The 27,922-nt window shown below is 36.0% G+C and overlaps 1 protein-coding gene across 2 annotated transcripts; it reads left to right on the top strand.

Annotated features, from left to right (window-relative positions):
- Positions 1-2,941: 2,941 nt before the first annotated feature.
- On the top strand, positions 2,942-26,493 carry cad-like (caudal-like). Of its 2 annotated transcripts, XM_012691669.4 has the most exons (4): positions 2,942-3,406; positions 6,198-6,254; positions 23,742-23,887; positions 24,887-26,493. In XM_012691669.4, the coding sequence occupies exons 1-4, from the start codon at positions 3,064-3,066 to the stop codon at positions 25,130-25,132; spliced, it is 792 nt and encodes a 263-aa protein (XP_012547123.1). In that variant the 5' UTR covers positions 2,942-3,063; the 3' UTR covers positions 25,133-26,493.
- The last annotated feature ends 1,429 nt before the right edge of the window (positions 26,494-27,922 follow it).

Below are 27,922 nucleotides of genomic sequence, written 5' to 3'. Positions count from 1 at the left end.
CATACCATATCGACATTAGCAATGCCGGAAGCATAGCCAAACCGCTGCCTACTCCCGCTTTGTTTGATTGTCACGCTTCCGCGTCTTAACTATTCAAACGATGACCATGAAGGTTTGTATGCACGTTGTCAGGGGAAAAAAAAAGACATAAGGTATTTTTCATATGGGATAAAACTATCATTTCAGAGGGAATCTTTTTATATAATACATTTATGCCTTGTTAATGCGAATGGTTATGGGTATATGTGATTGCTTGCTATACGACGCAGACGGAGTGCTACACTTTATTTTAGGTTTCGGCAAGCGTACGTAGAAAGTTTATTTTACATAGCACCGTCGAAGTACGGCCATTTTGTTTAAAATATTTACAAATTATATACAAAAACCTTCTTCATTTACTGCTTTTACTATTAGTGAAAACTATCAAAATCGGTTTCGTGATTTAAAAGAACAAAGCCGACACACAGATTTTTTTGGGTTAGGAGGAAATCGCCGGACTTTTCGACAGAGCAACTTGCACGTCGTCTTCTTAGGCCCTCCTCGCCGGTCCCCAGACCGAAATGTGAGGGGGACCCGAAATACGTGGCGGGCCAGGGCTTGAGCGAGATCCGCCTCCCTGGCCTCCGGTCGATGGTGGCGGGCTTGTGCGTCTCACACGCGCCCCACCATTCTGCGAGATGGTGCACTCGCAGAAGTCGAGCATCACCTTTCACGACTCGTCGCCGCCGAGCATCGATGCCACAACACTCGGCAATGACAAGTCGTTTCCTATTTTGCGACGAGGTCACGGCACCACCCCTCCCGTGCGTGGCAACGACGATCGTGTGCTCCGCCGTGTCCAAGTCGCAACCACAATGGTGACACTCTACCGTCAGCTCGGCTCTGATCCGGTGCAGGAACTCACCGAAGCAATCATCCCCAGTGAGCACCTGCGTGAGCCGGAAAGTTAGGCATCCTCTGTCACGATTCACCCAATACAGAAGTACCGGGCGAAGCCGACATACATAACAACATAGAGATAACAAAAATTTTTTTAATAGGTAGGTACTATTAGGAGATTGTACACAACATTCTATGCTATAGGTAATAGTCATATTAAAAAGAAAATCTAAATGAAATGTACATCGACTTTCGTGAACGGCACTGCAGCAAACTACTGATAAAAAAACCACATGAGGGTAAACATGGTAACCATAAAAATTATTATCACTCTCATGAAAAAATGATGTTTGTGAAATAAATTTGGTATCTGGTTACTGATTGTATTTGTTACTTGTTGTTAACATTTTGTTTAATGCTTCTAGATCCTTTGTAAGTAGGTACTTCCAAGAACTATTTTTTCTTAATATCATACGAAAATATAATTTTTTTTAAATATGAGAATATGCAGACGGTGGTGAATGTTGTATCTTTGATGTTCTACATTATAGCATTTGGTCTGTACCATATATATATATATATATATATATATGTCTGTACAATATATACATATATATCGTTTCATAGTCAGGTGAAAATAGGAAATGCAATTTTTTCGTGTAAAGGTGACATGCGATATCTTCAATCGGGTACACTGGTTCTCGTTTAATTTACCTTATGATTTCAATACAATTGTAACGATTGACCACTCAACACTATATGTTCCTGATATTGCTAATGTCCACGAGTGACGGTACGTGACTGTAAATATGCCATACGCGCGTCTACTTTAGAAGACAAAAAAAAGTTCACGAGGAGGCAACAGCCATTATGCAAAACAATTTAGACTTCAATCTGAAATTTTATAGTGAACTGGCGACCCGCCCTCGCTTCGCTTCGGAAACATTAAACTTTATTATTGATGATAGCTTAGTCCGGACTCAGCTAACATCGTATAATATGTATCATAATATAATATGTATCATACGTATAATATGTTACCTGCGATTATTGTCGTACCGCGGGTGAAGCCGCGGGGCGAAGCTAGTCTAAAAAAAGTAGCCTAAGTTACTCCTTATATCATCAGCTACCTATCAGAGAAAGTCTCGTCAGAATCGGTCCAGCCGTTCCAGAGATTAGCCGGAACGAACAGACGACAGCCAGAGAAAAAATGTAAAAAATCTTATTTTGTTATATGTGCCGTATATGTATTAATATGGATGTAGTAAAAAGCGGTTATTTCAATATTACAAACAGACACTCCAATTTTATTTATATGTATAGATAGTTCAATAATATTGTGACGTATTCGGACTTTGGTAGTCACTTAGCATCAAGTGGGTTGTGAGCTCGTTAATCTAATGAGCACAATAAATATACATAAACCTCATTTAAAGGAAATTAAAAGATCCCGTTGCCAAGAAATATCACAATGCGTTTTAGTACTTTAGCTATGAAATCAATTAGCCAAGTTTTAGTTGCTATCTTCTAAGTATAGATTAATTTAGTACATTTATATAATTTTTAATCTGTGAGTTTATGTTAGTGCATTTAATTCACCTCAACTAGGTGATCTAATTTTACAATGGTCTCCGGACAGTTTTTCTAACGAAAGATACCTGATAATTAGGATCTGATAATAAAGTTTGTCTGTGGGTTTTTATCCAAAGAATTTCCACTCTTATTTATAACTTACCATTGCTTATATAGATAAAATACGGCAACGTAAAATAATTATAAATTCATTTGATTTGCTCCCGTCATTTGTGCACTTAAAATGATTATTTACGTTAATAAAAGGTTTTAGATACATAATATCGGTGCGCTGCACCACTAAAACATCTTACGAGCTGGACTTCATAATAGTGTTCATTATTTCTGTTGTAATTAGGCAAATTAAATGATAGTGCGGTGCCCGGCGGGCTGAGCGCACGAGGCGGGCCCGCGCTACCTCATTGGCCGCATCTGTGTACGCCCTACAACGAAGTAGCTGCCCCTCCCGTTTCCTTCACTGTTTCGTTCACTCGTATCACCAGGTTTGATCAGTTGCGATAACTACGTCGTCCGTAGCGTGTCTCGTGATCGGAGCGGTGGTGTTGTTTGTGACGGCGAGTGTGTGTGCAATGCTCGGACGGTGATCGAAGCATGGTGAATTACGTCAATCCGCTCGCCATGTACCAAGGCAAGGGCGGGCAATACGGCGGTGGCTGGTACGGCTGGCAGCATCAGAACTTGGAAGAGCAACAGTGGTGCGCATGGAACGGCGCACCGGCTACGGGGGAATGGACTCCGGATCCGCATCATTTTCCGAAAAGGGAACCAGGAGAACGAGAGATAGCCGATATGCCGTCGCCGGCCAGGGGGGATTTGGCGAGTCCAGGAGAAGGTTCTCCAGGCTCAGGATCTCGGCCTTCACAACCACCGGGCCCGCCGCGGTCGCCATACGAGTGGATGAAAAAACCAAACTATCAGACCCAACCAAATCCAGGTTTTTATTGAATTTTTACTCTACCCGCTTCCCTGTTGCCCTGCGTTTTCTCTATTTATTACATCTTTAGAAACATGAAATTTATTAGGCAACTAGTTTGGTCATAGGAAAAGGTTAGGGTATGAACTTTGATATTAAACTGGTATTTGATAAAATGTTTGGAAATTCATTCTTTAATATTCGAAAATACCCAAGTGAACTAGTCCAGAAATTGACATAAGTTCAAGTGTTGATATGAAAGGCTGAAAATGTTTATTTTCATAGAATTTGCAGTGTTGGTAATTTATAATTAATATGAGGGTACAAAAGAAGCTTCGTGTAAATGAGGGTAAAATTATAAAACTGAGTTTCTCAACCGTGTAATTTTGTGTTGCACAGTTTGTTTTGTTTTAAATTGTTAATTATTTAAAATATTAGACTAAAATTTTAAATCTAAGTCCTATTTACGGAAGTACGTATCTGAAACCAATTCGTCTTTGCATTAACAAAAGATTCATAACAAAGGCCTCAATATCATTAATTATATTTTAGAATTTTATTGATAAAAACACAAGCTTTGTTCTCAATATAATACGAATAAAATATAAATCTGATTATTAAATCTTGTAAAATGATAATTCATTGCATAATTCGAAGAATATCGCAATAACATTATTTATTTTTAAACCCAAAAAGGATGGTTTAAAATTAAGTCATATCTTTTTTATATTACAAGTATTATAAAACAAAGGGCTTAAAAGGAGAACCTTGACCAATTAATTACTGATTTTTTATTTATTTTTCGCGATTTACTCGTTTTTGTTCATTTATTTATTTTGATGATAAATCAGTTGTTCTGAAGGTTTTTTTTACTAATATGCAATTTTTTTTTTATTGCTTAGATGGGTGGACGAGCTCACAGCCCACCTGGTGTTAAGTGGTTACTGGAGCCCGTAGACATCCACAACGTAAATGCGCCACCCACCTTGAGATATAAGTTCTAAGGTCTCAAGTTAGTTATAACGGCTGCCCCACCCTTCAAACCGAAACGCATTACTGCTTCAAGACAGAAATAGGCAGGGTGGTGGTACCCACCCGCGCGGACTCACAAGAGGTCCTACCACCACTAACAATTATACTTATTTTCAATGTTTCATCGTGTTTTTTATCTCAATATAAAGCATTGTAAGCAAAGTAAAACCTTTCCATCAAACCATCAAAACTTTAAAGTAACTTTAAAGTTTTGATGTTGAAGACATTTCAAATGAAATGTAATTGTGATCACTAACTACATCAGGTTTGCCTTGACCTCGCACACGCATCTTGTGCAATTTTTTTCTGAGATCTTCATTCGTCTTAGATATTTTCAAGAAAGGCTACTTACTGCTAGCCTATAGTACTTAAGCCAGCACGGGTAGCAGTCATGTACCTACTGCGGTTTTTATTGTGGGACAGCCTACAGCCTCTAGACTATATATAAATGAAATTTATACCTACCTCATGTTTTTGAGTAGGTGTGCGGCATTTAGAATGTGTATGTTAGAATATATGTCCCGGTATCTAGTTAGAAGAACCAGGGGGCTCGAGAATCCATCTATGCACTAAAAATATAATTTTCGACGGAAATTACCTTTCAGCAATTATTTATCAACCTAATGAGGTTACCCATTCATTCATATTTCTGTTAGAAAATCCAACGAAATATTAGACAAAGCTACAGCAGTTTGCCACAAGCTCGAAATTAGTAAAAATTAAATATTGCTGATATTGAAAAAAACTATATAACTATATTTAAAAACAATAACCAAGTATTGAGAAATACATTGTAATCTATACTAACATATAAATCTACAGTGGTTTTTACGGATGTTCCGTTCTAACTACTGAACCATGCATCCGATTGACTTGAAACTTGGTATCCGTGTAGAAAATACATGTGCCTAATGGATAGGCTAAAATTTATATGAGTGTTGGACTCCTTACACTAGTTGCGGGGGCGTTAATGCTGAGAATCTTCGTGGGGGTGAGAAATAATAATGTTAATTTTAAATGCCCAGCGAAGCGGACGGGTACAGCTAGTTCTTAAAAAAAATCATTGTTCTCAATGTGTCGCTCATAACAACGTCATAATAACACACCCGCGGCATTTGCTTCGATACGGTCGAAGTTTCGGTTGTATTCTAGAACGGCTCCGGGATCAATCCGGGATTGTTTCACGGCAGAAACAGGGAAGACAGTAGGACCAAATTTATCCGACTTACAACGCGCCCTAGACTATTAGTTCTAAAAATATAAATCAGGGAAGTAGTGGAAGCTACTAACATGACTATTATTACCGTTTACTACAATACTAAGTAACAATAAAAAACTTCCATTAGGCAATGGGAATTGATAGCATTCTCGCTGACCAGGTCCGCATAGCCGTAGTTCTAATTAATATTCAGGTAGATTATTTCTCAAAATCCTCTAGCTCATAAAAAGCCTGTCTTGGCTTGATTCTATTCGCCTCATAAAAGTTATAGTACAATTTACACGCAAGTACTTAATCTTACGTTGAACTAAAAATGTAAAAGTCTTGTACTATTGTTGAAATAAAACATTAAAATGAATCAATAAAGATGAGCCTATATTGTGTGAGGTTTAATGGGGTTTTAGCCGTGATAAAAATCTTAAAATATCATCTATTTGGTATCAAAACCAGCTAGATACGAACAGTACTACTATGGAGGTTTTACAATAAAAAATTTTAGTTATAAAATGCGAATACAAACTTTTATCTCGACCTAATATATACCTATGTTGTTGGGCACAGGTCGCTCCCCACAACCGGAGCAGATGCAGGTCATGCTCCACGACAAAAATTTTCCATGTAAGTTAATAACATATTCTAAAACGAATTTTTAAAAATAGTTTGAAAACTATCAAATTTGTATAAACCGAAATGAATTCATGATGTAATATATTGTTCCAATAATAGTACAAAAGTTTTAATTAATTTAATTTATCTTCTAGACTAGTGGTAGGTATTATGTGGTTAAAAAAACATATTTTTTTAAAACTTAAAAATGGGTTTTATATCGGTGAACAATCTTAGAGCGTTTAGGCGTTGTGTTTTTTTAATTTATCAATATTATTGAAACTTCAAATATTGGCACATTTATTAAATACCTATATTGCATTTTCTAGGTATATTACCATTTAAATCGATCCTAAGAATACAAATTCAGAAATCAATCAAATAAGTTACTAATTGAGTGGGTAGTAAATTCGTTAATTGTCATAAACACTGTATTTAATTCTTTTGTATAAAAATGTTATAGAGTGATTCACGCTTTTATTACTAAATATTGTGTTTACAATTCTGATCGCTTTTGTTATTCATAAACATTAAACGGACATATTTAAAGATTAACATGACGGCTTCTGATACGGTATAGTTACCTACTAGCAATAAACTATCTCCAGTGATCATTTAAAACAATTGTTTATTATAAAATCAACAATGTTTCAAAACATGAATGGACAACACAAAAAACAAAAGTGTTTATATTTGAATCATGTGTATAGATCGAGAAAGTAGGTATTACCTATTAAGCTGCGGCTTATATATAATAAATAAAAATACATAATATTTTAAAAAAATCTATAAATAAAAACACAACGAAAGTACAGCCTGAATCCATTTCCATGTTTTTTAATGTGTAATTTTGGCTTAATTTGATTTGTAAAATTATGTAGATATTTGACGGTAATATCAAATTATATCGCCCGTCGGGCTGTGAAGATTGCGATTTATTTTCATCGAACATATATTAGATTCAATTAGTGACAATTTTAAAAATTTTTTTCTCGTTTAATTTTCAGAAAAAATCATGTGAATATAAAAAAATATATTTTTCATTCCAAGATCAAGTCCAAATAATTTTCTTGGTTATAATGATGCGCCCATGGCGACACTTAAATCCTTGTTCGGGTATAGCAAAAACGTGGGACCTAAAGATTTGTATACGGTATTTAAATAAACTTGGTTATTATCCGTGCTCAGTTTGACGTAATATCTATGTAGATGTGATTGTGGAACAATCACTGAATTGTATCATAGTATCAAAAAAAAAACGCAAAGTCGCACCTTGTAGAAAATTAAAGCACGAAAAGAGATTATTGTAATAACTGTCTTTTTATTATTATTTATTAATGAAAACCAATAACACGCTTTTACAGTTCTATTGTTTTAATATGATTTTTTTGGTGGTTTAATTTGATTTTTTACTAAGCTAATCGTAGAAATGACACATTTATTTAGAACTAAAAAAATGTTAATTTGGTTTTTTTTTATTGCTTAGATGGGTGGATGAGTTCACGATCCCCCTGGTGTTAAGTAGCTCATAGACATTTACAACGTAAATGCCCCCACGCACCTCGACACATGAGTTCTAAGGTCTCAGCTTTTACAGTACAACGGCTGCCCCACCCTTCAAACCGAAACGCATTAGTGCTTCACGGCAGAAATAGGCAGGACGGTGGTACCTACCCGTGCGGAGTCACAAGGCGTCCTACCACCAGTAAAATCTTAATCTATAAGAAAGCTGGATTAGAAACAACACTATTTGTAAACTAATGGCTTCCATCGAAATTTTATCGATATTTTTAAGCTTAAATCTGTCTATGTATATATAAAAAAAAAGTCAATTAATCTCGTCCTTACATGTAAGCGTGAGTGGAATGACTTCTTGAACGAAAACCATAAAATTAATTGTTTTGCACGTGTCAATACGTGACTCGCGTTGATGTCTTTTAACAGCACACCAGCTGACTGTAACGATGACCTTCACTTCTGACTTACACCGTCCTATCGATTTAGGTAAGCTACCGTGAAGTAACCGGTCAGATTCATGTGATTCCGTTACAAAATATATACAAAAAGCAATAAAACAAAACGCACGATGTCACACATGGAGTTTTATTATAAAAATTAATTACCCGCAATTAAAGCCCACGACAGCACCGTGACAAAATTTAATCAATTGATTTTGTGTTTTACGACTTCGCCAATATTGTCAACAGTCACGCAAATATAAGTGATGCGACTACGTATAGATTTAGTAATATTTCGAATGTGTAAGTAAAATTTGTAGGATAGATTACTTACTGTGTTTAATCTTTACTAAATATACTAATAAGTATAAATTTTGTTTTAAAAAATGGTTTGCATCTCTAAATAGGCATCTTATTAAACATAAAACAATTTAAAATGTTGTGATATCTCAAAAAATATCTATAATTATCTAGTACTGTAGTAGTATGGTAATTACTTATTGTTATGGACCTTACAGAGAACTCTCTCTACCTACATATTTTACAAAATTTAGTTTCATATAAGAAATAGTATGTAATTATTTAGTATTTTATTTTACTAAGTATTCTACATCACCATCATCAGCCTACCGACGCTCACTGTATGCTCACATAGACCTCCCGACATGACAGACCATCTATTGTTCGTATATGTTATTGTATTAAAATATACAAAATTTAATTGTACATAGGTTGCTAAATTTTAACTTAATGTATATATCAATTTACCTACCTGACTGCATTTTAAGTCTAGTAGATTTTAAAACGGTTACTGCCAAGCGAACCAAAATTTCCAACAAATACATGAGTTGGTGTTGGTGGCACACAAAATCCCACGTATTTTGGAATACGTGGATTGTTGACAGTGTTTTTAAAATTCAAATGACTACGTGAACACACAATGTTCTGTTTACGCTGTGTATGCCTTTGTATTAATAATTGAGCATAAAATTAGATGCTATTTTGCGTTTGCTAGAAATGTTCAGTTAACGTGCACCCTGGGAACGAATGCACGGTGTACGCAATTAATTCCGTGATCGTCCGGGCGGGGTCCCGGAATGGTCCGGGGATGTTCCGCGCGACAATCACCGCAAACTGCCCTCGCGGGATCGCCCAGAACAAGTTAAATCTTCGCGAACTCAATCCTCTTGCAGTTATATTCAAACCGACTAAAAGTTTTATTGTCATAAAATTGTAGTTTTAAACTGCACTTTTAACTTTTTTAATTCTAATTCAGAAATTCAAATGCTTTGTCAGAAGATGTTCGTTCAAAAAGAGCATCCAATAATTAAGATATTTTTAAAAAAGGAATGAATTCTGAAACAAAAAAATCCTAAGCGTTTTGTTATGTTAATACAAAACTGATGTAATTAGATAAAGAAAGGTATAGGTAACAAACACCTCAGTGATTTATGTTTAATAATATATTATTTCGACTCTTAAAAAATCGGTATAAGTGTTTTTAATGTCCTAAAATTCCAATATTTCTTGCCTAATTATTATAAATAAACCTATCTGTAAATGTACGCTAACCTTAAATAGATCAAATCTATATATTGTCAATATTCGCTAATTTTTAATAATAACAATCTACGTAAGAGACCTGTCTTATATATCTCAATTATCTCTTTGCACAAACCTAGCCCGTTTTGGAAAATCAATCTCTATTTGACTACATTCAACGATTCTCTCGCATCCCGCACCGCAGGAGATAGCTGTCGACATTTCACGCTCACTGAGATGAATCGTTTTGAACGTCGTCACAGTGTCAAACTGACAAAACAAAATGTGAATAGGGGCTTAGGAAAAATTAGGAGTGTTGAATGCTCTCACTTATTTATGCGGTAGTCGTTCTTTGGGGAGATGAAAAAACGTTACAAGCGAACAGCAGGGAGCTGTTTGTTTTTATCGTTTAAGGTCGAAACTAATCGATATTTTGGTAGCAAAGTTTTGTTTGTTGATAATCGTGATGTCTTCACAGTAACTGCCAGATGACAATAGTGATGTGACTAAAGACCACACAACGATATAAATGAACTGTCTTGTTTATCATCAGTAATTAGGGGTATGGTTAAATTAAAATAATTTAATCAGTAGCAGTTTATAGGTATAGGTGGTTTGATGTCATTAAAGAATTGATTACGGAGTGAGATCCATGTATTGTATGTTTATAATATTTAAATCGTTTTCATGTTTTATAAATTGATTATTCTAATAGAAATTAATAGATAGTATAGTAATGAAATGAAGAAAATCTTTTATCTTTATCCAATAAAACAATGGGATGAGAATCATATTATTTTGACAGGTAAAACTTGAGATTAATCCGTATCTCAAAACTACCAATCTCTCAAATCTGATTCAAGGATCAATTTCATCTCGATTCTTGTCAAAACGCTTTCCTGAGTACATTGTTATCGTGTTGATAGCGCGTAGCGGCCGCTCCCTCGTCCATCAAAAACGCATTACAAGCGCTTACAAGAAGGTAACCGTGAGATATGACGCGTTATTGAGTCAACACGTTCAAAGGCGCCGCTATCACGGCCGAGTTGCGATTATCGAACGCTAACTGAAAGCGGGATTTCGGCAGGCCGACAAAGCCTCAGCCGACGATAACGGCCCGATTAATAGTTTTCCTTTCACAATTCAAGCCAATGTACGTGTGTATGACAAGCGAACGTACATCCACGACATTCGATAAGCAGTAGGTACACGTGTAATTAACAAGATTGGACACAATTTACAGCGTTTAATTCTTTGTCCGGCCATTGTACGATATTGTCTGTAGAAAGCTTACAATTATTAAAAACAAAAAAAACAAAAAAACGACAATTATTATCTTTAATTGTTTTCGGAGACTGTTTCGCGTAAATTACACGTGAAGACGTTATTTAAAGAGAATACGATCCTGTGCCAGCAAGACCGCGGTGTGATGTTAATGCTAATTATTGTACAGGACTGAGATGATTTTGACGAAAAGTTATCTATCAATCAACAAGCGGGAGTTAGTGGATCACATTAAATTATTGAGCTATACTTTTTTCGAGATTATTAGTATGAATACATTTTTGATGTGCATATCTAAGTTCTGTATTTAGATCTGAATTGATAGCGTGACCAAAGAAGTTGCATCACGCCTCTTATAGGTTGGAGTTAGAAGATTATAATAAATAATACATAGTTTATCTAGCTATTCGATAGATACTAAGGATATGCGACTCAGTCTTGTCGTGTTAATATTATCTGCCAGTAACAATATTTTGATCTGTTTTGACAGATTTCAAGAAGAAGTCCTCTCATAAGATGTAAGTGGATTTTCTGTGTCTTATGTGTCTATTTCTGTTCTTGTGTAAGTTAGCGATTGGGACTTCAATGTTTTTTAGCATTCACGTTGTGACGCCTACGGTCCTCCTATTATAAGCCATCAAGTATGGTTGTGATTTAGTCATGATAGTTGTTCTGTCCGTTTGTTACGATCTCACGCTTAGGCCACTGAACCGAGTTCGATGTAACTTGGTATTCAAGTAGTTTGAACTTTGGGAGAGAATATACATGGAGACTCGTGTTTAGCAGTGATTTGAAATATCTTTTACTGCAACTTATTGTTGAACCCGATCTGCACCCGCGCTATATGCAGTAATCACGCGGACTAAGCCGATCATCGTTCTCGTCGAAGCCGTCGCTTGCGACAAAGGGCTCGACGAGTAAATTAACCCACAGACACAGCCCACTGAGTTTCTCGCTGGATCTTCTCAGTGGGTCGCGTTTCCGATCCGGTGGTAGATTCTACGAAGCACGGCTCTTGCTAGGCTTCGTGTTAGCAACGTCGTCAGGTTTGAGCCCCGTGAGCTCAGCTACTAGTTAAGGTTACGCTAAAATAGCTTCTCAAGGCTATCAGCTTAGGTATAAAAAAACCAAAACGGACTAAGCCACGAGCGGAAAGCTTATAAGCTAATAAAAAGATTTTGTTCTACAAACAAATCCATGTTATCGGTTTTTTTTTGAGAGTGCTCAATTGTTTTTGGATTCGCCAGCCTACAAAGAACTTGATTAACTGTTTATCTTAATACACAATAAAATTATAATATTATATGCATTTGAACGCGCTCCGTTATCATACAACTAGTGTTATGTAACAAGCTGTCTAACTTGAACAAATCTTTATTGTACTTAAGTTATTTATTGCACTCGTCTCAAGTAATTTACAATGAGAACTGAGTGTGAATTGTTTTTAAATTGCATTGTAAATTGCAAAGTTTTATTTAATTTTTTTTGAATTCGCGTATTGACGCGCAGTTCGCTGCTCCGCGCGTTTTTTTGTTTTTTTTGTTGCTTAGATGGGTGGACGAGCTCACAGCCCACGTGGTGTTAAGTGGTTACTGAAGCCCATATACATCTACAACGTAAATGCGCCACCCACCTGAGATATAAGTTCTAAGGTCTCAAGTATAGTTACAACGGCTGCCCCACCCTTCAAACCGAAACGCATTACTCCTTCATGGCAGAAACAGGCAGGGTGGTGGTAGTTACCCGCGCGGACTCACAAGAGATCCTACCGTCAGTAAAAAAATCATTGTTTTTTTGTACTCTTACGTTCAACAACAACAAATCGAAAGTCTGTTCAGAAATGAGGAAGCTATACCAGTATGTAACCCTGGCGTAGCTGGAATAGCCCCTTAGGCTACCAGCGAATATGTAGAAAAAGAAGTGTGTATTTCAGGATGGATAAAGTAAACGCTATAATTACGAATATTTCATGACAATCCTCACCTATCTATATATTAATAACTGAAGCAAAACCTTTGTACTACTTTTTAAGAAAATTGCGCGGACAGAGGAGTATGAAATTTCCCACACTTACAGAAAATATAGAGAAGGAATGCAGAATGCTAATATTTTTTAAAAATTATGCATTAAAAATACATTAAATCAATAAAGAAAACACTACACACACTACCATGTATTTGACACAGCACATACTTAAAAATATACTCTTTGTGTATTGTCAATTGTGAAACTTTTGTTATTGTTTAAAGTCTGTGGTCAAATTGAGAATATATTAATATCTGTATTAATAAAGAAGTATAATAGTGTTTGACAATAGAACCATAATAATGTTTAAAGTTTTAATTTCCATATACCTATAGTCCTATAGTCGAATATACCTATAGTCGAATATACCATATACCTATAGTCGAATTTCGACTACTGCGGGGACCACTAGTAAATATTGAAATCTCTGTATATTATTTTTTCAATATTCGTATTATACTGGTACATATAAATGGTACGTAGGTATAAATATGTGCGAGTTATATTATTCAATCACTCTTTTGATTTTTATGATGAGGTATTGATCGGTTCACAGCCCCGGATAAAGTTTAAATCGATCCAAACACATAATAGTAATATATAAATTACGTCATGAAGCCTCTTAGAAGAAGTTAGAACTGAATATACCTATTTTGCATTGGGTAAATGATTTAAATCTATCAGTGTTAATCACAAAACGAAATAGCATAAAAAGACATATCAAAATTCACACACACACCGAATGAAAACGAAACAAAACTAAATTAAGAAACAAATGGTTAAATTGTAAAATAAATACTTATTAGTAATGTTTAAGTATATACTATTGTGGTCGGTGACTGTTGATGTTGGTGAATGTTTCATCTGAATGGGGGCAAAGACTTTAGAAAAAGAAGTTTAATCTCATTAGGTACGGGAAATGATACCATAGACCGAAAAGTTTTTGCAAAAGTGATTTTGGGTTTTTGATCGCTCAAATAATTTGTGACTAAATAAATGAATGTCCGCGCCAAGCATATTCAGAAGTATGCATAAATAAATCATATATACGGAATCTGCGAAGCTATTAACTCAGATCAAAACAAAACTTCAATTATTTTACTAATAGTCGCCTATTATGAAAACAGTGGTGCCAAAGCAAATTGCTCACTTCGTTGGTCAAGTAGTTAGTGACACTGTCGACTGTCCGAATCCAGGCTCTCAGTATGCCGATTAATTACGTTCTCATGAATCTTTGAATCGTTTGAAGCCTTTGGGTTTTTGCAGGAACTAAGGATCTCTGTGTGTGTTTGTATCTATGTACCATAGGGAGAATTCGAATTTTTTTAGAGATGATCCCGTCATTTCGTTTTTACCATAGCACCACAACCACCATTGGAGCAGAGCTCATCCAAACTACCTTGAAAACCCTGCGATTATCCACAGTGCGTGTCCAGAGATTTTTCTATTACGTACCATCGTGCTATAACACGTGCTTCTTCAAACGAGACTTACAGAAGACTATTTAGCAATAGGTAGCTGCTTGGCTGTGCCCACGGAATTGGAGATGTCCATGAGTGTTGGCGACTACTTCCATCAGAAGGGTCGTCCACTCGACGGCCTACAAAAGCAATCAAAAAACTTTGTTATTGGCTAGTGTGTGTTAGTTTTCGGCACACACGATATAGAAGAATGTTTATGTAAAATTTAAATCAAACTACCCCAGTGTAGTCGTGTGAGTTGATATGCATTCCGTCACCGACTAATCAGGATACCATTCAGAACTTCAGGAAGGTTAGATAGATGTCAACAGTTTGGTTCTTAAAATCCATTACACACATTACACTTAAATGATATCCACTAAAGTGATTTTTCCGAACTATGTAGTTACCAAATGAAATCGTGTACCTACTACCAACGGTTAACATTTATGCTGCATATAACTTTCGCCGTTCAGGCTATTCGTCTCATCCTTATGCCAGTTTATCTGGTACCATCTAAGTGTCTATTTATCTATGATAACCGCCGACTAAACACTATGTACACCGCCCTAGGTCGCCACAGCGCGCCCGCCCGTTTTGTTTGCATCAAACAAACAATCAGACATTTTTTGTTAAAAAAAAACCTACCGTGATAGAAACGTAATGACGATATTTTAGTCTGTAGCGTAGAATCGATTTATGTTTTATATACCTTATGAGGTCAAAACCAATAATAACGGATAACGTATCCACCAATAAATTTGATACACTTAAAATTTTAATAAGTTTAATATTAAGAATGTCTTCAAAACCGTGCTTATAGTTTAAATTAGATAACTCGAAGTATAGGAATACGTCTGGTCGATCCTCGACGGCCGCCGGGCTCGGCCCTCGGTCCGTGTTTGTTTTGAATATTAGAGCCTCCTATCAAACGCTGCATCGTCTATAACACCCATAGACAACACTCTTGTTTATCTTACTGGTTGTCTGCCATCCACATTTGTTTGCTTCTCCAACAGGAAATTTATTTAAGTTATAATTTCTGTCATTCGAGCACTCATAAGACTCTAAAGGAGTTTACCTACACAGTTTCGATGTAGTGTGTTGGAAAATTTAAAACTTTATGTTGACTTTGACCCTTCGCGCTATAGATTGTCACTATTATCAGCCTTTTGTGATATTTTACAAAGAGCTGTAATTCATTTAGTATAGATTTAAAAATGTTGTCTTAGTAAATGATATGCATGTATTATTTAAATGATAAACTTATGTGTACCAACAATATATCTACCCTAAATGCTTTAATGCCGCCATATTTCCATAAATAAAAGCTGGTTGTATAATTTGCACTTGAACTTGCAATTTACGATTTATGGTGTTAATTTAAAGATAAAATATACTATGTGTTTAAATGGTGGAGGTGAAAATGCTGTATCTAATCTCAATTTGTCGTTCAAATACACATTTAGGTTCATTATTTGGTTAGATACGTATGTGAATTACGGATTAGAATATACCTACCTATATTATTTGCTATTTACCTATTATATATTTTTATTTTATTACGTTTTTTTTTTATTGCTTAGATGGGTGGACGAGCTCACAGCCCACCTGGTGTTAAGTGGTTACTGGAGCCCATAGACATCCACAACGTAAATGCGCCACCCACCTTGAGATATAAGTTCTAAGGTCTCAGTATAGTTACAACGGCTGCCCCACCCTTCAAACCGAAACGCTTTACTGCTTCACGGCAGAAATAGGCAGGGCGGTGGTACCCACCCGCGCGGACTCACAAGAGGTCCTACCACCAGTAAAATGGATGAATATGCTCACTGCCCGCTCTGTGTAAAGTAGTTACTTGAGCCTATGCATATCACATTGTGACTGGTGCTACCCACCTTGGAACATGAGATCTAAGTCTGAAATGTACCTCCTCGACTCAAATGTAAATGCGCTATTTACCATCGGTAAAGGCCGATTTACGAAAGTGTTATTAGTTGGTATAATAAATACTCTGAGAATACTGCTGCGTATTCTTCGGTGAACTTTATAGCGTCTTTGACTACACTTAGGGGACGAAATCAAATTGCACTATTGAAGGCCAAAAAAATCATAAAATTAATTTAACTAGAGGTCCCGCAGTAGTCGAAATTCGACTATAATTAATTGGAATTGTAGGTTTGTACACTACTATCATTGTATTTTATACTTCTATAATCACAAATTTCGCCAAAACTACACTATAAAAAATATTAAAAAAGGCAAACAATATTTAATCTATTCTCAATTTGACAACAGACGTCAAGAACAAAAGTTTGACAATAAATAGTATGCATGCGTGTGTGCGTCAAATACATGGTATGTAGTGTGTGTAATGTTTTCTTTATTGATTTAATGTATCTTTTACGCATTATTTAAAAAAAAAAAATAGCATTGTGCACTCCTTTTCTATATTCTCTATAAGTGTGGAAAATTTCATACTCCTCCGTTCGCGCAATTTTCGTAAAAAGAGATACAAAGTTTTTGCTTCACGTATTAATATATAGATTTTTTTTGTAAATATACATCCTGTTGCGGCGAAATGATGTTTGTACATTGCAAATTTAATAACGCTATCAGAGTTAAAACAATGCGAAATACAGTGCAGTCGTCAAGTGAATCTTACGTAAAATATTTAATTCCACTCTGATTTTCTCGCGTGTGACAAACATAATTTATGGAGTTCTTAATATTGAGATAAGGAATATTTACACACTCCGAGTAAGTACACAAGCACACGTCTCAGCTCTGTCTTAGTGATATGTACATAGGTATAGGTGTCTTGGTAATTTTACGCTTCGAAACATCATCTAACTTTGATAAAAAATTGTACACAAAAATCATTTGAAAAAACGTAGTAGTTAGCAAAACTATGTTCTAAGGATTTCTCCTCGTAGAACATGAATCTCATATATCAAGAGAAAATTTAAAGCATATTGTAAGATAAATGTTGTACCTATTTAGTGTATTTTGGTGTACAATAAAGAATACTCTCTCTCTCTCTCTCTCTCTCTCTCTCTCTCTCTCACTCTCTCTCACTCTCTTTCTCTAAAACGTCCGCAATGTTATGTGTAATGTTTGGAAATGAATACGAATGAGTCGATATCTATTGATTTGACCATGCATGAAGCGGCTATATTGTATGATACCTACTGGTTGAATGTCCAATAAAGTTTATCCATCAACGGTCCAATGCGGTCTTGTAGAAAATATTTCGAAGAAGTCATTCTATTGAGCAACTGTAATTTAAAAGTCGCGTCGAATTGAATTAAATTTGAATATGTAACCCTAATTTTATATCAACACAAGGTGTGGTCTCGCCTGGATCGGTGCGCTAATCTCTGTACGCACGGCGCCTGTGAACCACGCCGCCTCGGATTTACCTTATCGAGCCCTCGGGATTTCTTCCCTAACAACGCCCCTCGCTAGCTAGCACTGAAGCGGGAATACACCTTGTTACGAGAATATAAAAGACTTTAGAGACAATATGAAGCAAGTACAGTAAAACAAACATCGTTGCCACACTGAACTTTATCTAAGTGTTTTTGTTTCCATATACGAATTGACAATTTTTGAAGTTATACTTCTTTAGGCGCGTTATGAAAAATTGATGAGAGTGAAATTTTACGATGCGCGCGCACCGTGACACAAAATTAACAGAAATGAAGTTGCCCACTAAATCACTCATTACAATACGACCGACGTAACTTGGCGAGTCTGAATATAGCCGCATCCTAACCAATGAATCAGCTCGCTGAGTTTCTCGCCGGATCTTCTCAGCGGGTCGCGATTTCGATCCGGTAGTAGATTCATTCGCGAAGCAGCTACTCTTGAGTTGTTAGGTCTCCTTCGGAGGCGCTCGGGTAGCTGTTAGCAAATCCCACCCCTCCTGGCTGAGCCTTTGCTCGCCCACCTGTCCTGGTGAAACTGGAAAGGCCTCCGGGCCACCAGTAATCCTTCAATCATAAAAAAAATAAAAAATAAAATAGCCGCAGGTGAACTTTCGCGCATGTACACTCGTAAAAAAAGTGTTATTAGCATTCATTTTTTAGTAATATAAATGACAAAATTATTATTTAACATAATACATACTAAATATTATGAAATTATTAACGTCAAATATGAATTATTAATTATTTAATATTAAAAAAAAAGAAATAAATTTAATAAAAATAAAGTATAGCTTCTCACGCGAGTACATAAGTACACGCACCCTTTTTTTTAAACCTCGTGCTGGAGTTTCGAGAATTATTTTTGGATATGACCTGTTCGCGTGACACGTGGATGAACCCCTGTAGGGCCCTTAGGGATGATCTCGACATCAATGAGATATGTATGTAGCACCGGGTGTTGAGTAGGTATCGCAGATCTCATTACTGATCAATAGAACCGAAGAAGAAGTTTCTTGTGACTTTTAGTTCAGCTCTATTTAGATAGTACGCCTTATTGTTTTCAATGCAAGCAATTTTTTATTTATTGCATAGTTAGATGGACGAGCTCACGGCCCACCTGATGTTAAGTTGTTACTTGAGCCCATAGACATCTACAACATAAATGCCGCCACCTACCTCGAGATATGATTTTAAGGTCTCAGTATAGTTACAACGGTTGCCCCACCCTTCAATCAGAAACGCATTACTGCTATACGGCAGAAATAGGCAGGGCGGTGGTACCTACTCGTGCGGACTGACAAAAGGTCCTACCACTAGTGACAACACCAGTCATTCAATCAAGTCGAACATTTACCTAGTGGTTGGTTATTATGAAGTGTGCAATACAAGAAAAGGTTTGGAAATACGAATGTATACTAACAAGAAAATGAATAGGTACTTGAAATTTTATTTCATTAGCTTGATTTTTATTTCGCAATTGCTCCAAAGTGAACGTTCAAATTAATTGTGCCATTATCAACAAACACACATTGTCGTAGCTAGTTTGATTGTAGATTTTTTTAAATAAATATTATGTGTCTACCTTATGTTTACGCATGACTTCCACGAAGAATTCATAAATTAAAATATTAAAATATACGTGATTGTCAGTATATCGCGGGTTGCATGTAGATTTGCCATGTAAGTAAATATGTCAGATAGGCAGATAGGCATTGACGCCATCAATCTGCCTATTTGGATCTCACGATAAACACAAACTTTGAACAGCAGTAAGACCGTTTTCTAATTTCTATTTCCTCATATTTCTAATAATATTTTCTAATATTTTTTTTGTTTGTAATGCAATTGAGGCGTGGATTCCAAATTTTTTAGTTTAAGTGTACTCATAATGATCAATTTCACTGAAAACAGTTTGTTGAACATACAATACATAAAATGCGTATCAATAACGCAGAGCAATTTATTGTGATATTATACCGTCCACCATAAAATTGCAATAAATTTCTGTTTAATTAAATTTTATTTCGAAATTGCTACCGTGTCGTATATAATTTTAAATTAAGCATAAAATTACGTGACACACAAACTTAATAAAAAAAAGGTTATGACTAAAATACACAAATTTTAATAAAGCAACAGAGCCCGCGATGCATTTGATTTTAAGTGTTTACGTTACGTCACCCGTGGACATCACGCCAAGCGGTGCTAATCACTACGGAATTTTCAAACTTTGGTCGTAGTGCTTAGGAAAGGTCTTGAAGGGTTTATTCCAGAGTTTGATGATTGACGGCAAAAAATTATAGGAAACTCAATGTATATGCTCTTTGAGGTTGTTAGAGTCAGACTACGTTTCGACGTCGCATGGTGCAGAGAAATAAAAGATGATTATCAGATGTTTTCATGAAAATACAGAGTATTCCAGAGAGCCCTATTTATGGAGTAAACGATACAATATGCAGTTAATTGAAGTATTTTTGGAGATCGAGGGCTCCCAAGCAGTTTGCCCAGGGTAAATCTAAACAGTCCTTGGCCGCAGTCAAACACGAATATCATGCGACGTTGATATGGGATTAGTGGGTATTTCAGGTATGACCGAACCTGTGTCTTGTAGAGCATAATTGTAGGGACGACAGGACGAGAGGACGAGAGGATAGGACGTTTCACCAGGTGCCAATCACCAATTTCGCTCTGCTGAGCTTCGGCATTTTTGGACCCAGTTTCGTCATTTCGTTGAGCGTATCCAGGGCTCACGAAAATGGACACCATAAAATGCTAACACTTCCAGAAATTTCAACTAAATGCAGTGACACTTTACTGAATTTCCCGCTATGGCACACGAAAAAGGGTTCTTTTTGGAGTGAATAAACATGTCTTCGACAGGTCGAAATGAACTAAATTAAATACACTCCCTTTGGAGTATTTCCACAAAGATTAGATGCAACACAGGACGCATGTTTCGATTGTGTCTCCTGCAATGTTTTTTACTGAATTTGAGGATGGACGAGCCATCTGATTCATTTGGCCATCGTCACTTAAGTCAAACCGTTGCCTACAGCTGAGACTCAATACAGCTCGCAAACAAAATCTGGTGGTCAGTATCTCGTGTATCCAATGTTACATAATTAATTAATTAAGACCGTGGAACTGAGTTCTGAATATCGAACGCTTTCAATAAAAACGTTTTTAATTTATAAACAAAAATGTAGTTAATATTTAGAGCGATAACTTCTAACCAAAAAAAAGTTTTTTTAGTATTTCGGACAACATTCTTTGCTTTGTCGATTTCATTGTTCGCTGGCGTTTCCTCCTACAGGCATTGTAAAGTAAAGCGGTTTGGAACACAAGTCTGCAAAAGTCTTTAGGTCAGTTTCAAATTATTTGATTTTGTAAAATTTCAAAGTAATTGATAAATCATTCGATTCGTCTGTTGTGGCTGACTGTTAAAACAACAATTAAATTTATTTCAATGCTTGTTATTGAAAATTTCTAATAGACCTAAATGAATACCGAATAAAGAATAAATTTGTAATTCTACATCAAAAGGAACATATATCTTCAAGAAGCTATTTAATTCTTTTAGATTTATGGCAAAACGACATTTGTGCTTATATCATAATTCTTTCAATTCTGTGACAAGTTTTTTATTATTAAATGGACAAAGATTGGCAGTTATTATACAAAAGCTTTTTTTATATTGCTTAGATGGATGGACGAGCTCACAGCCCACCTGGTGTTAAGTGATTACTGGAGCCCATAGGCATCTACAATCTAAATGCCGCCACCCACCATGAGATAAGAGTTATAAGGTCTCAGAATAGTTACAACGTCTACCCCACCCTTCACACCGAAACGCATTAATGCTACTGGTACCTACTCGTGCGGACTCACAAGAGGTCCTACCACCAGTAATTACGCAAATTATAATTTTGTGGGTTTGATTTTATTACAAGATGTTGTTCCTTTACCGTGGAAGTTAATCGTGAACTTTTGTTAAGTACGTATTCATCGTAGGTATGTCATTAGAACAATTGGTACCCGCCTGCATTCGAATGGGATTTGAACACGATTTGACGTCTTATCCTTTAGGCCACGATGACTATAAAGACCATACAAATACCAGCGTATATACGCCACCCTCCTGGAGACACGTTATTTCACGACAAAAATCGAAAGAACGGTGTTACTCGCCCCTACGGACTAGCAATCCTGCGCAAGTTTTTACGCAGGAACTTTTACTACGCGCGGACGGGTAGGTGATACGGTGCTCAACCTGGGAAGACTTGATAAAAATAGCCTCAGCAAGAGCTGCAGAAGCTACATACGTTTCTTTCATGGAGTATGTTATTAATAACACAAAATGTCAGATGTACAATAATTGCAGGCTCGAATGACACTTTCGGCGCGCACTGCGGTACCGTAAGTTTCGTGTAGTCGGTGTGGTGGAGCTCGATAGGGCTTAGTCGGTAGTCGGTTCTGCGGAGCAAGTGTTTCGCGCGCCTTTTTCGGCTGTGAGAAATTGGGGGAGGTGAAGGACCTCGGCCCTTCTCTACTTCCCTTCTTCCTCTCAGGAGGCGCCGGAGTCCGACATAACCCGATCCGTTACCCCCCCTCGACCGGGTATCCGTAAATGGATGCTCCAGCGTTAAAAAACGTGTGTCACACGGGAACTGCCGCGGTAAAGCTATTGCATTGCATTTTTTATCATTTTATGCAATTATAATTAGACAATGATAATTTAATATTAAAACAATAATAAAACAAGACTACGCTATATTAAACATTACTAAAAGCAAAACATTAACTGTCCCCTTCACACTCATAAGCTAGACCGCACGAGAGAGAGATGGGCAGACTTTTCATGATGCGCATGCAGTGTGACGTCACGCCACGCGCTTATTCACAAACACTACACAAGCGCAATGTGTGAATGTGTTGAACGCGAGCTACATAGTAGGCGTAGTGGGGGTGCACGTTATTTTCGTTACGGAATTTATTGATTCAGTCGCCGCGCTCAAAGCCCGCGATAAAAATCTATGCAATAGCTTAAAAAAAAAGCTGGAATGAAACCATATTAAGAAAAATACTGTTTAACGAGTAAAATGTCACGTGCGTTCGGAGTGGCGGAATTTCATTATAGGTATAAATTATTCCTTACAGACTCCGTTTCGTATTCCGTTTCATAAAATCTATACATTACATGTTACATACAATACCGTCTTTACCATAAGGGCACACGGGGCCCGTGCCCAGGGCTCCCATTCTCAGGGGGCCCCGAAGGACCGACAATTTGGTTACCAATAGTAGTCGAGAGCGGATTGTTGGACGAGCTCACAGCCCACCTGATGTTAAGTGGTTACTGGAGCCCATAGAAATCTACAACGTAAATGCGCCACCCACCTTGAGATATAAGTTCTAAAGTCTCAGTATAGTTACAACGGCTGCCCCACCCTTCAAACCGAAACGCATTACTGCTTCACGGCAGAAATAGGCAGGGTGGTGGTACCCACCCGCGCGGACTCACAAGAAGTCACCGGTAATTACGCAAATTATAATTTTGTGGGTTAGATTTTTATTACACGATGTTATTCCTTCACCGTGGAAGGCCATCGTGAACATTTATTTGTTGAGTACGTATTTCATTAGAAAAATTGGTATTCGAACACCGGTGCATCGCTTCAACACGAATGCACCGGACGTCTTATTCTTTAGGCCACGACGACGTGCGTTCAGATCACCTCTTTTAAATTTTGCTTCATCTAATGCCAAATTCATTAAATGTATTATTATTTATTGTTCAAGGTAAAACGCGCACTAAAGACAAATACCGCGTGGTGTACAGTGATCATCAGCGGCTGGAGCTCGAGAAGGAATTTCACTACAGTCGTTACATCACTATTCGCCGTAAAGCAGAATTAGCCGTCAGCCTTGGTCTCTCGGAACGACAGGTAGGTTAACTTTAAATGTAAAACTCACATACAAACCGAATAAGGAGCAGGTATTGTGTATTTAAATTCATTGCGGCTTAAAAAGGTAATAATTTATTTTCAATATGAACGCGTAATTTCATAGAGCCAGCTATAATCATTTATCTATTTATGGATTTTCGTCTAGTCTAGTCTAGTCATCAATTAGATGATATAGGTATGCAGACCAGATCGCTTTGAGTTTGTACCTATCCTTCAATAGCGGATGATTTAGTAGTATTAAAATCTTTATTTTCTATATTATGTCGCCCTTAATTCCTATTACAATCAGTTACAAGATATATGTATGTAGGTATGCAAACCAGACCGCTTTGAATGTATACCTTTTCGTCCCTATCGGATGGTATAATAGTATTAAATCGTTATTTTCTATGTTAGTCTTCCACTAACTCCTATTACAATTCAGCAGCTCAAGGCTTACCGGTTCCCAAATAGGATCGGGCAAGCGGCCAGTTAAAATTAAGTTGACTTAAAATATATTGTATCTGTGTTATGCAGAACCAACCTATTGGGCAAAGGGTATTATAGGAAGATCGGTATTAAGGATTCGTGGTTATAATTGCAGTTTCTCCTATTGACTTAATGACATTTACTTTTTTCAACATTTTAAGGTGAACTAGCTTATGGCTTAATTAGTCATTAAGTGCTATATGTATTCCAATCTCTGAGTTTGCAAAAGCTAGTGCCATCGCTTTTTAAATGACCATTAGCGGATATGTCGGAATCCTGCAGAAACATCGAAAAGTGAATTTATTCTAAAGCTTGATGGAGGACGGAATGCCACTCGGTTGGAATTTAGTCAATTGTAAATTTATCTATAATTCGAAAGAAATTTTGTTATTCAATATTAAATAGACGATTCAGTCGAATATAAACATCAATAAAACGAAAAGGCGAGGCCGGACCTTGAACTAGTGACTTTATTGAAAACCTCGAACTACAAATATAATTATTTTGCAGGTAAAAATTTGGTTTCAAAATCGACGCGCCAAGGAAAGGAAGCAAGTCAAAAAACGTGAAGAGGTGGTGATGAAGGAAAAGGGCGATCACGCTTCGTTGCAGCACGCGCAACTCCACCACGCGACAATGTTACACCACCAGCAAATGATGAACGGTATGATGCACCACCACCATTACCATCAAGGAGTACTACAAGGCGTGCCCGAGCCTCTAGTCGCAGGGGTACCGCCGGTCCCTCTACTGTGACCACATCATCAGGACTATTGCGACTACAGTGCCACTTTTACACAGTGACCGCTCCAGTGATTTCATGTTATGACCATATTATGAACGAATACCCCGATAGGGCCATCGATAGTATGTGTGACATGATCTAATTAAATGTGTGATTTCGTGCAATCTCGTGAAACACGTTCCGATTTGGCATCATTATAATATTTGATACATTCAATACTCTTAGTATAGGCGCTACTTCGGTAGTTACCTTGCTGTAAGCGGGACACTTGTTTAAGTTATAGCGTTTAGGTTTTTTCTTTGATGAGAAACAATACATGAAAGTACATGAATAATTTCTACAAACTGCGATGACAATTAAAGGAAAAGCATTAGCGCAATAACTGTTACGTCCGTCGTTAATAATGCCTTTTGTGAAGTAGCTAAAATGAAGTAGGTATATTCTAAGTGTTCACGCCTTATAGCATTTTAGTGTTTAGTACATTGGTTGCAAAGTACGAATAATTATTCCAATATGAATTTTGTCACTTGACTGTAAATATAGATAACTATATTTTTATATTATTATTGATAACAATTAAGTATTAATTAATAATTGTAAGTGATTGTTTCTCAATGTTACTAGCACATTCACAAAATAAGTAATTGCAAAATTAGTTGTAAAAATATTGGTTTCACGTAGTATTTTTTTATTCATAGCCTTTTTCACCTCGCCGTATATGATAATTGTATGTATGATTTTTTTTGTCAAATTATTGGATTCAAATAATGTTTTATTCAAATTTTCCGTACAGATGTTGTTTCTAGAGAATCTCAACTACAAAAGCTGATTAATTCCGTTAATTTCAAATTAAAAGCCTGTAACATTGAGAACTGCAAATGATTTTTTACGTTGAATGAGATTATTTGTAATTTAAGATTTCCTGTAAATAATAGCTTAATTAATAGATTAAATTATTTTACGCCGGTAATTTTTCACTTTTCACATTGTAACTTCGACTTTGTAAAATCATTAGTTACATAGATTGAGGAAGGTTTGTAAAAGCATTTTAACGAAAAGAATGATAGGTTAAACTGAATTATTTGTTAAATTTAACAATATTTATTGATTCACAAACCGTGGAACTAGGAAATCTTGTTTATCGTTTGTTTTGTGATATATTATGATGTATAAGTTAAAATAGGGGTGCTAAAAGAATTTTTTTCTTTTCTAAAACAATTTGTGCAGAAATTCTCGAGTTGTAAAAATAGAGTTGTGTTGATTTTTAAATGAATGAATTATCGTTTGTAACACACGAATTGTTAGTATTTCTTGTACGTAGCACTATCACAAAACACATTTGGTAAACTAAATAAAATCATGTTAATCAAAATTATTACGTCTTTTTTTATAACCTTTTCTTTGTTACTAATCGTCAATGTGGATTTATAGTACACGCTAATTTAATCATCACAAAATCTGCGCTATGCTCTAAATTTCTGAATCGCAGTAAGCTATACCGTGTTCAAGTTTTCAAATAATATATGTATTATCGTGTTTGTTATTGTGAAGTTCTATGCGCTCAGCCGAGTCCTAACAAGTAGAAACCTGTGGGCGAAACCCCCGTCTTATATTTATCTTGAGAATGTTAGTGACTTCGTGAGCGAAACTTCTAAATGAGTCGTCTATTATCAAAGGTGGCAATCTGTGCATTTGGACAAAAAAAATTTATTGATATGTCAATACAGATTTATTTGAATATAATCGTCTCCTTCAAAGAATACGGTTCAAAACCTGCATTAAATAAAGGTTAATAGTTAACCTGTTATTTATCTAAGATGTCGTTTCGAAGAGTTTTGTGACTGCCAATGGAATACAAAGTCAATAATTCGTTTTTCTGATTTACCAATCATTGTCCAAAAGTCAGATTGCCGCCTTTGATAATAGTCGACTCAAATATAACAACAATTTTTTAATTAGAAATTACAGCGTTGGGATCTGGTCACCTGTGCTTCGGGCAATACTAATGCCCCTGAGCGCTTGTAACGACTTTCTAGTGTGTTGGTCAGCCTTGAATATAAAAATAAATTTTAATAGGTTTGAAGTTAAATTTATGAAATTGGTACTTTACTTAAAAGTTAAGCCCTGTTATAATATGCTGATATGACATTTGGGTGAACTGCAATTTTCGTTATAAATGTAGATACATCAAATTCTTGAGGCAAATGCCAATAAAACTGGAACCGTGTGAAGCTATGTATGATTGATATTGAAAAAGATCACAGAAAGTCACTTTTAAATTTAGAAGTGATCATTTATAAATACATTAAGAATTACTCTTAGATTTCAAATTCAATATCTATTTTATTACTAAATTTTGTTTAGTATTTTTATTTTGTTTATTAACCAGGTATAATATATTTCTAAATTTAAATATATATTTTTTATATGTTATTTACTAACTATTATATTTTTCAGCTATTTATTATTATAACAAATACGAACAACATTACACAGTGTTAGCGGGAGAAATGCACGCCGTTACTTTGAATTTTAAGGTCCATTGAATATGAACACAAAGTAATTTTTTGTTCTGTAAAGTAAAACAATAAAATGGCGTCCCGAATATTGTTTATGTTTTAAATCCGTACAGAAGTTTGACCGGAAATATATTCGGTGTAAGAAATACTTATTTATGAATTAGAACCTCAATAAGAGCTAAATAATCTCGTAAACAGACATCTAGGGTTGCTGGAAAGTAATTTTGTGATATTATCAGCATAGTATGTATTATTTTATCTGTTAGTCAGGTCGACTACCTT

The sequence above is a fragment of the Bombyx mori genome, chromosome 13 (assembly GCF_030269925.1).
Source record: "Bombyx mori chromosome 13, ASM3026992v2".
NCBI lineage: Eukaryota > Metazoa > Arthropoda > Insecta > Lepidoptera > Bombycidae > Bombyx > Bombyx mori.
This window is presented reverse-complemented; position numbering and strand designations above follow the sequence as displayed.

Bases quoted from the DNA above. Each gene is read 5' to 3' on its own strand.
- cad-like (XM_012691669.4), top strand. From the start codon at position 3,064: ATGGTGAATTACGTCAATCCGCTCGCCATGTACCAAGGCAAGGGCGGG. The intron at 6,255-23,741 runs GTAAGTTAATAA...TTATTGTTCAAG, and splicing joins CCACGACAAAAATTTTCCAT to GTAAAACGCGCACTAAAGAC. The intron at 23,888-24,886 runs GTAGGTTAACTT...ATTATTTTGCAG, and splicing joins TTGGTCTCTCGGAACGACAG to GTAAAAATTTGGTTTCAAAA.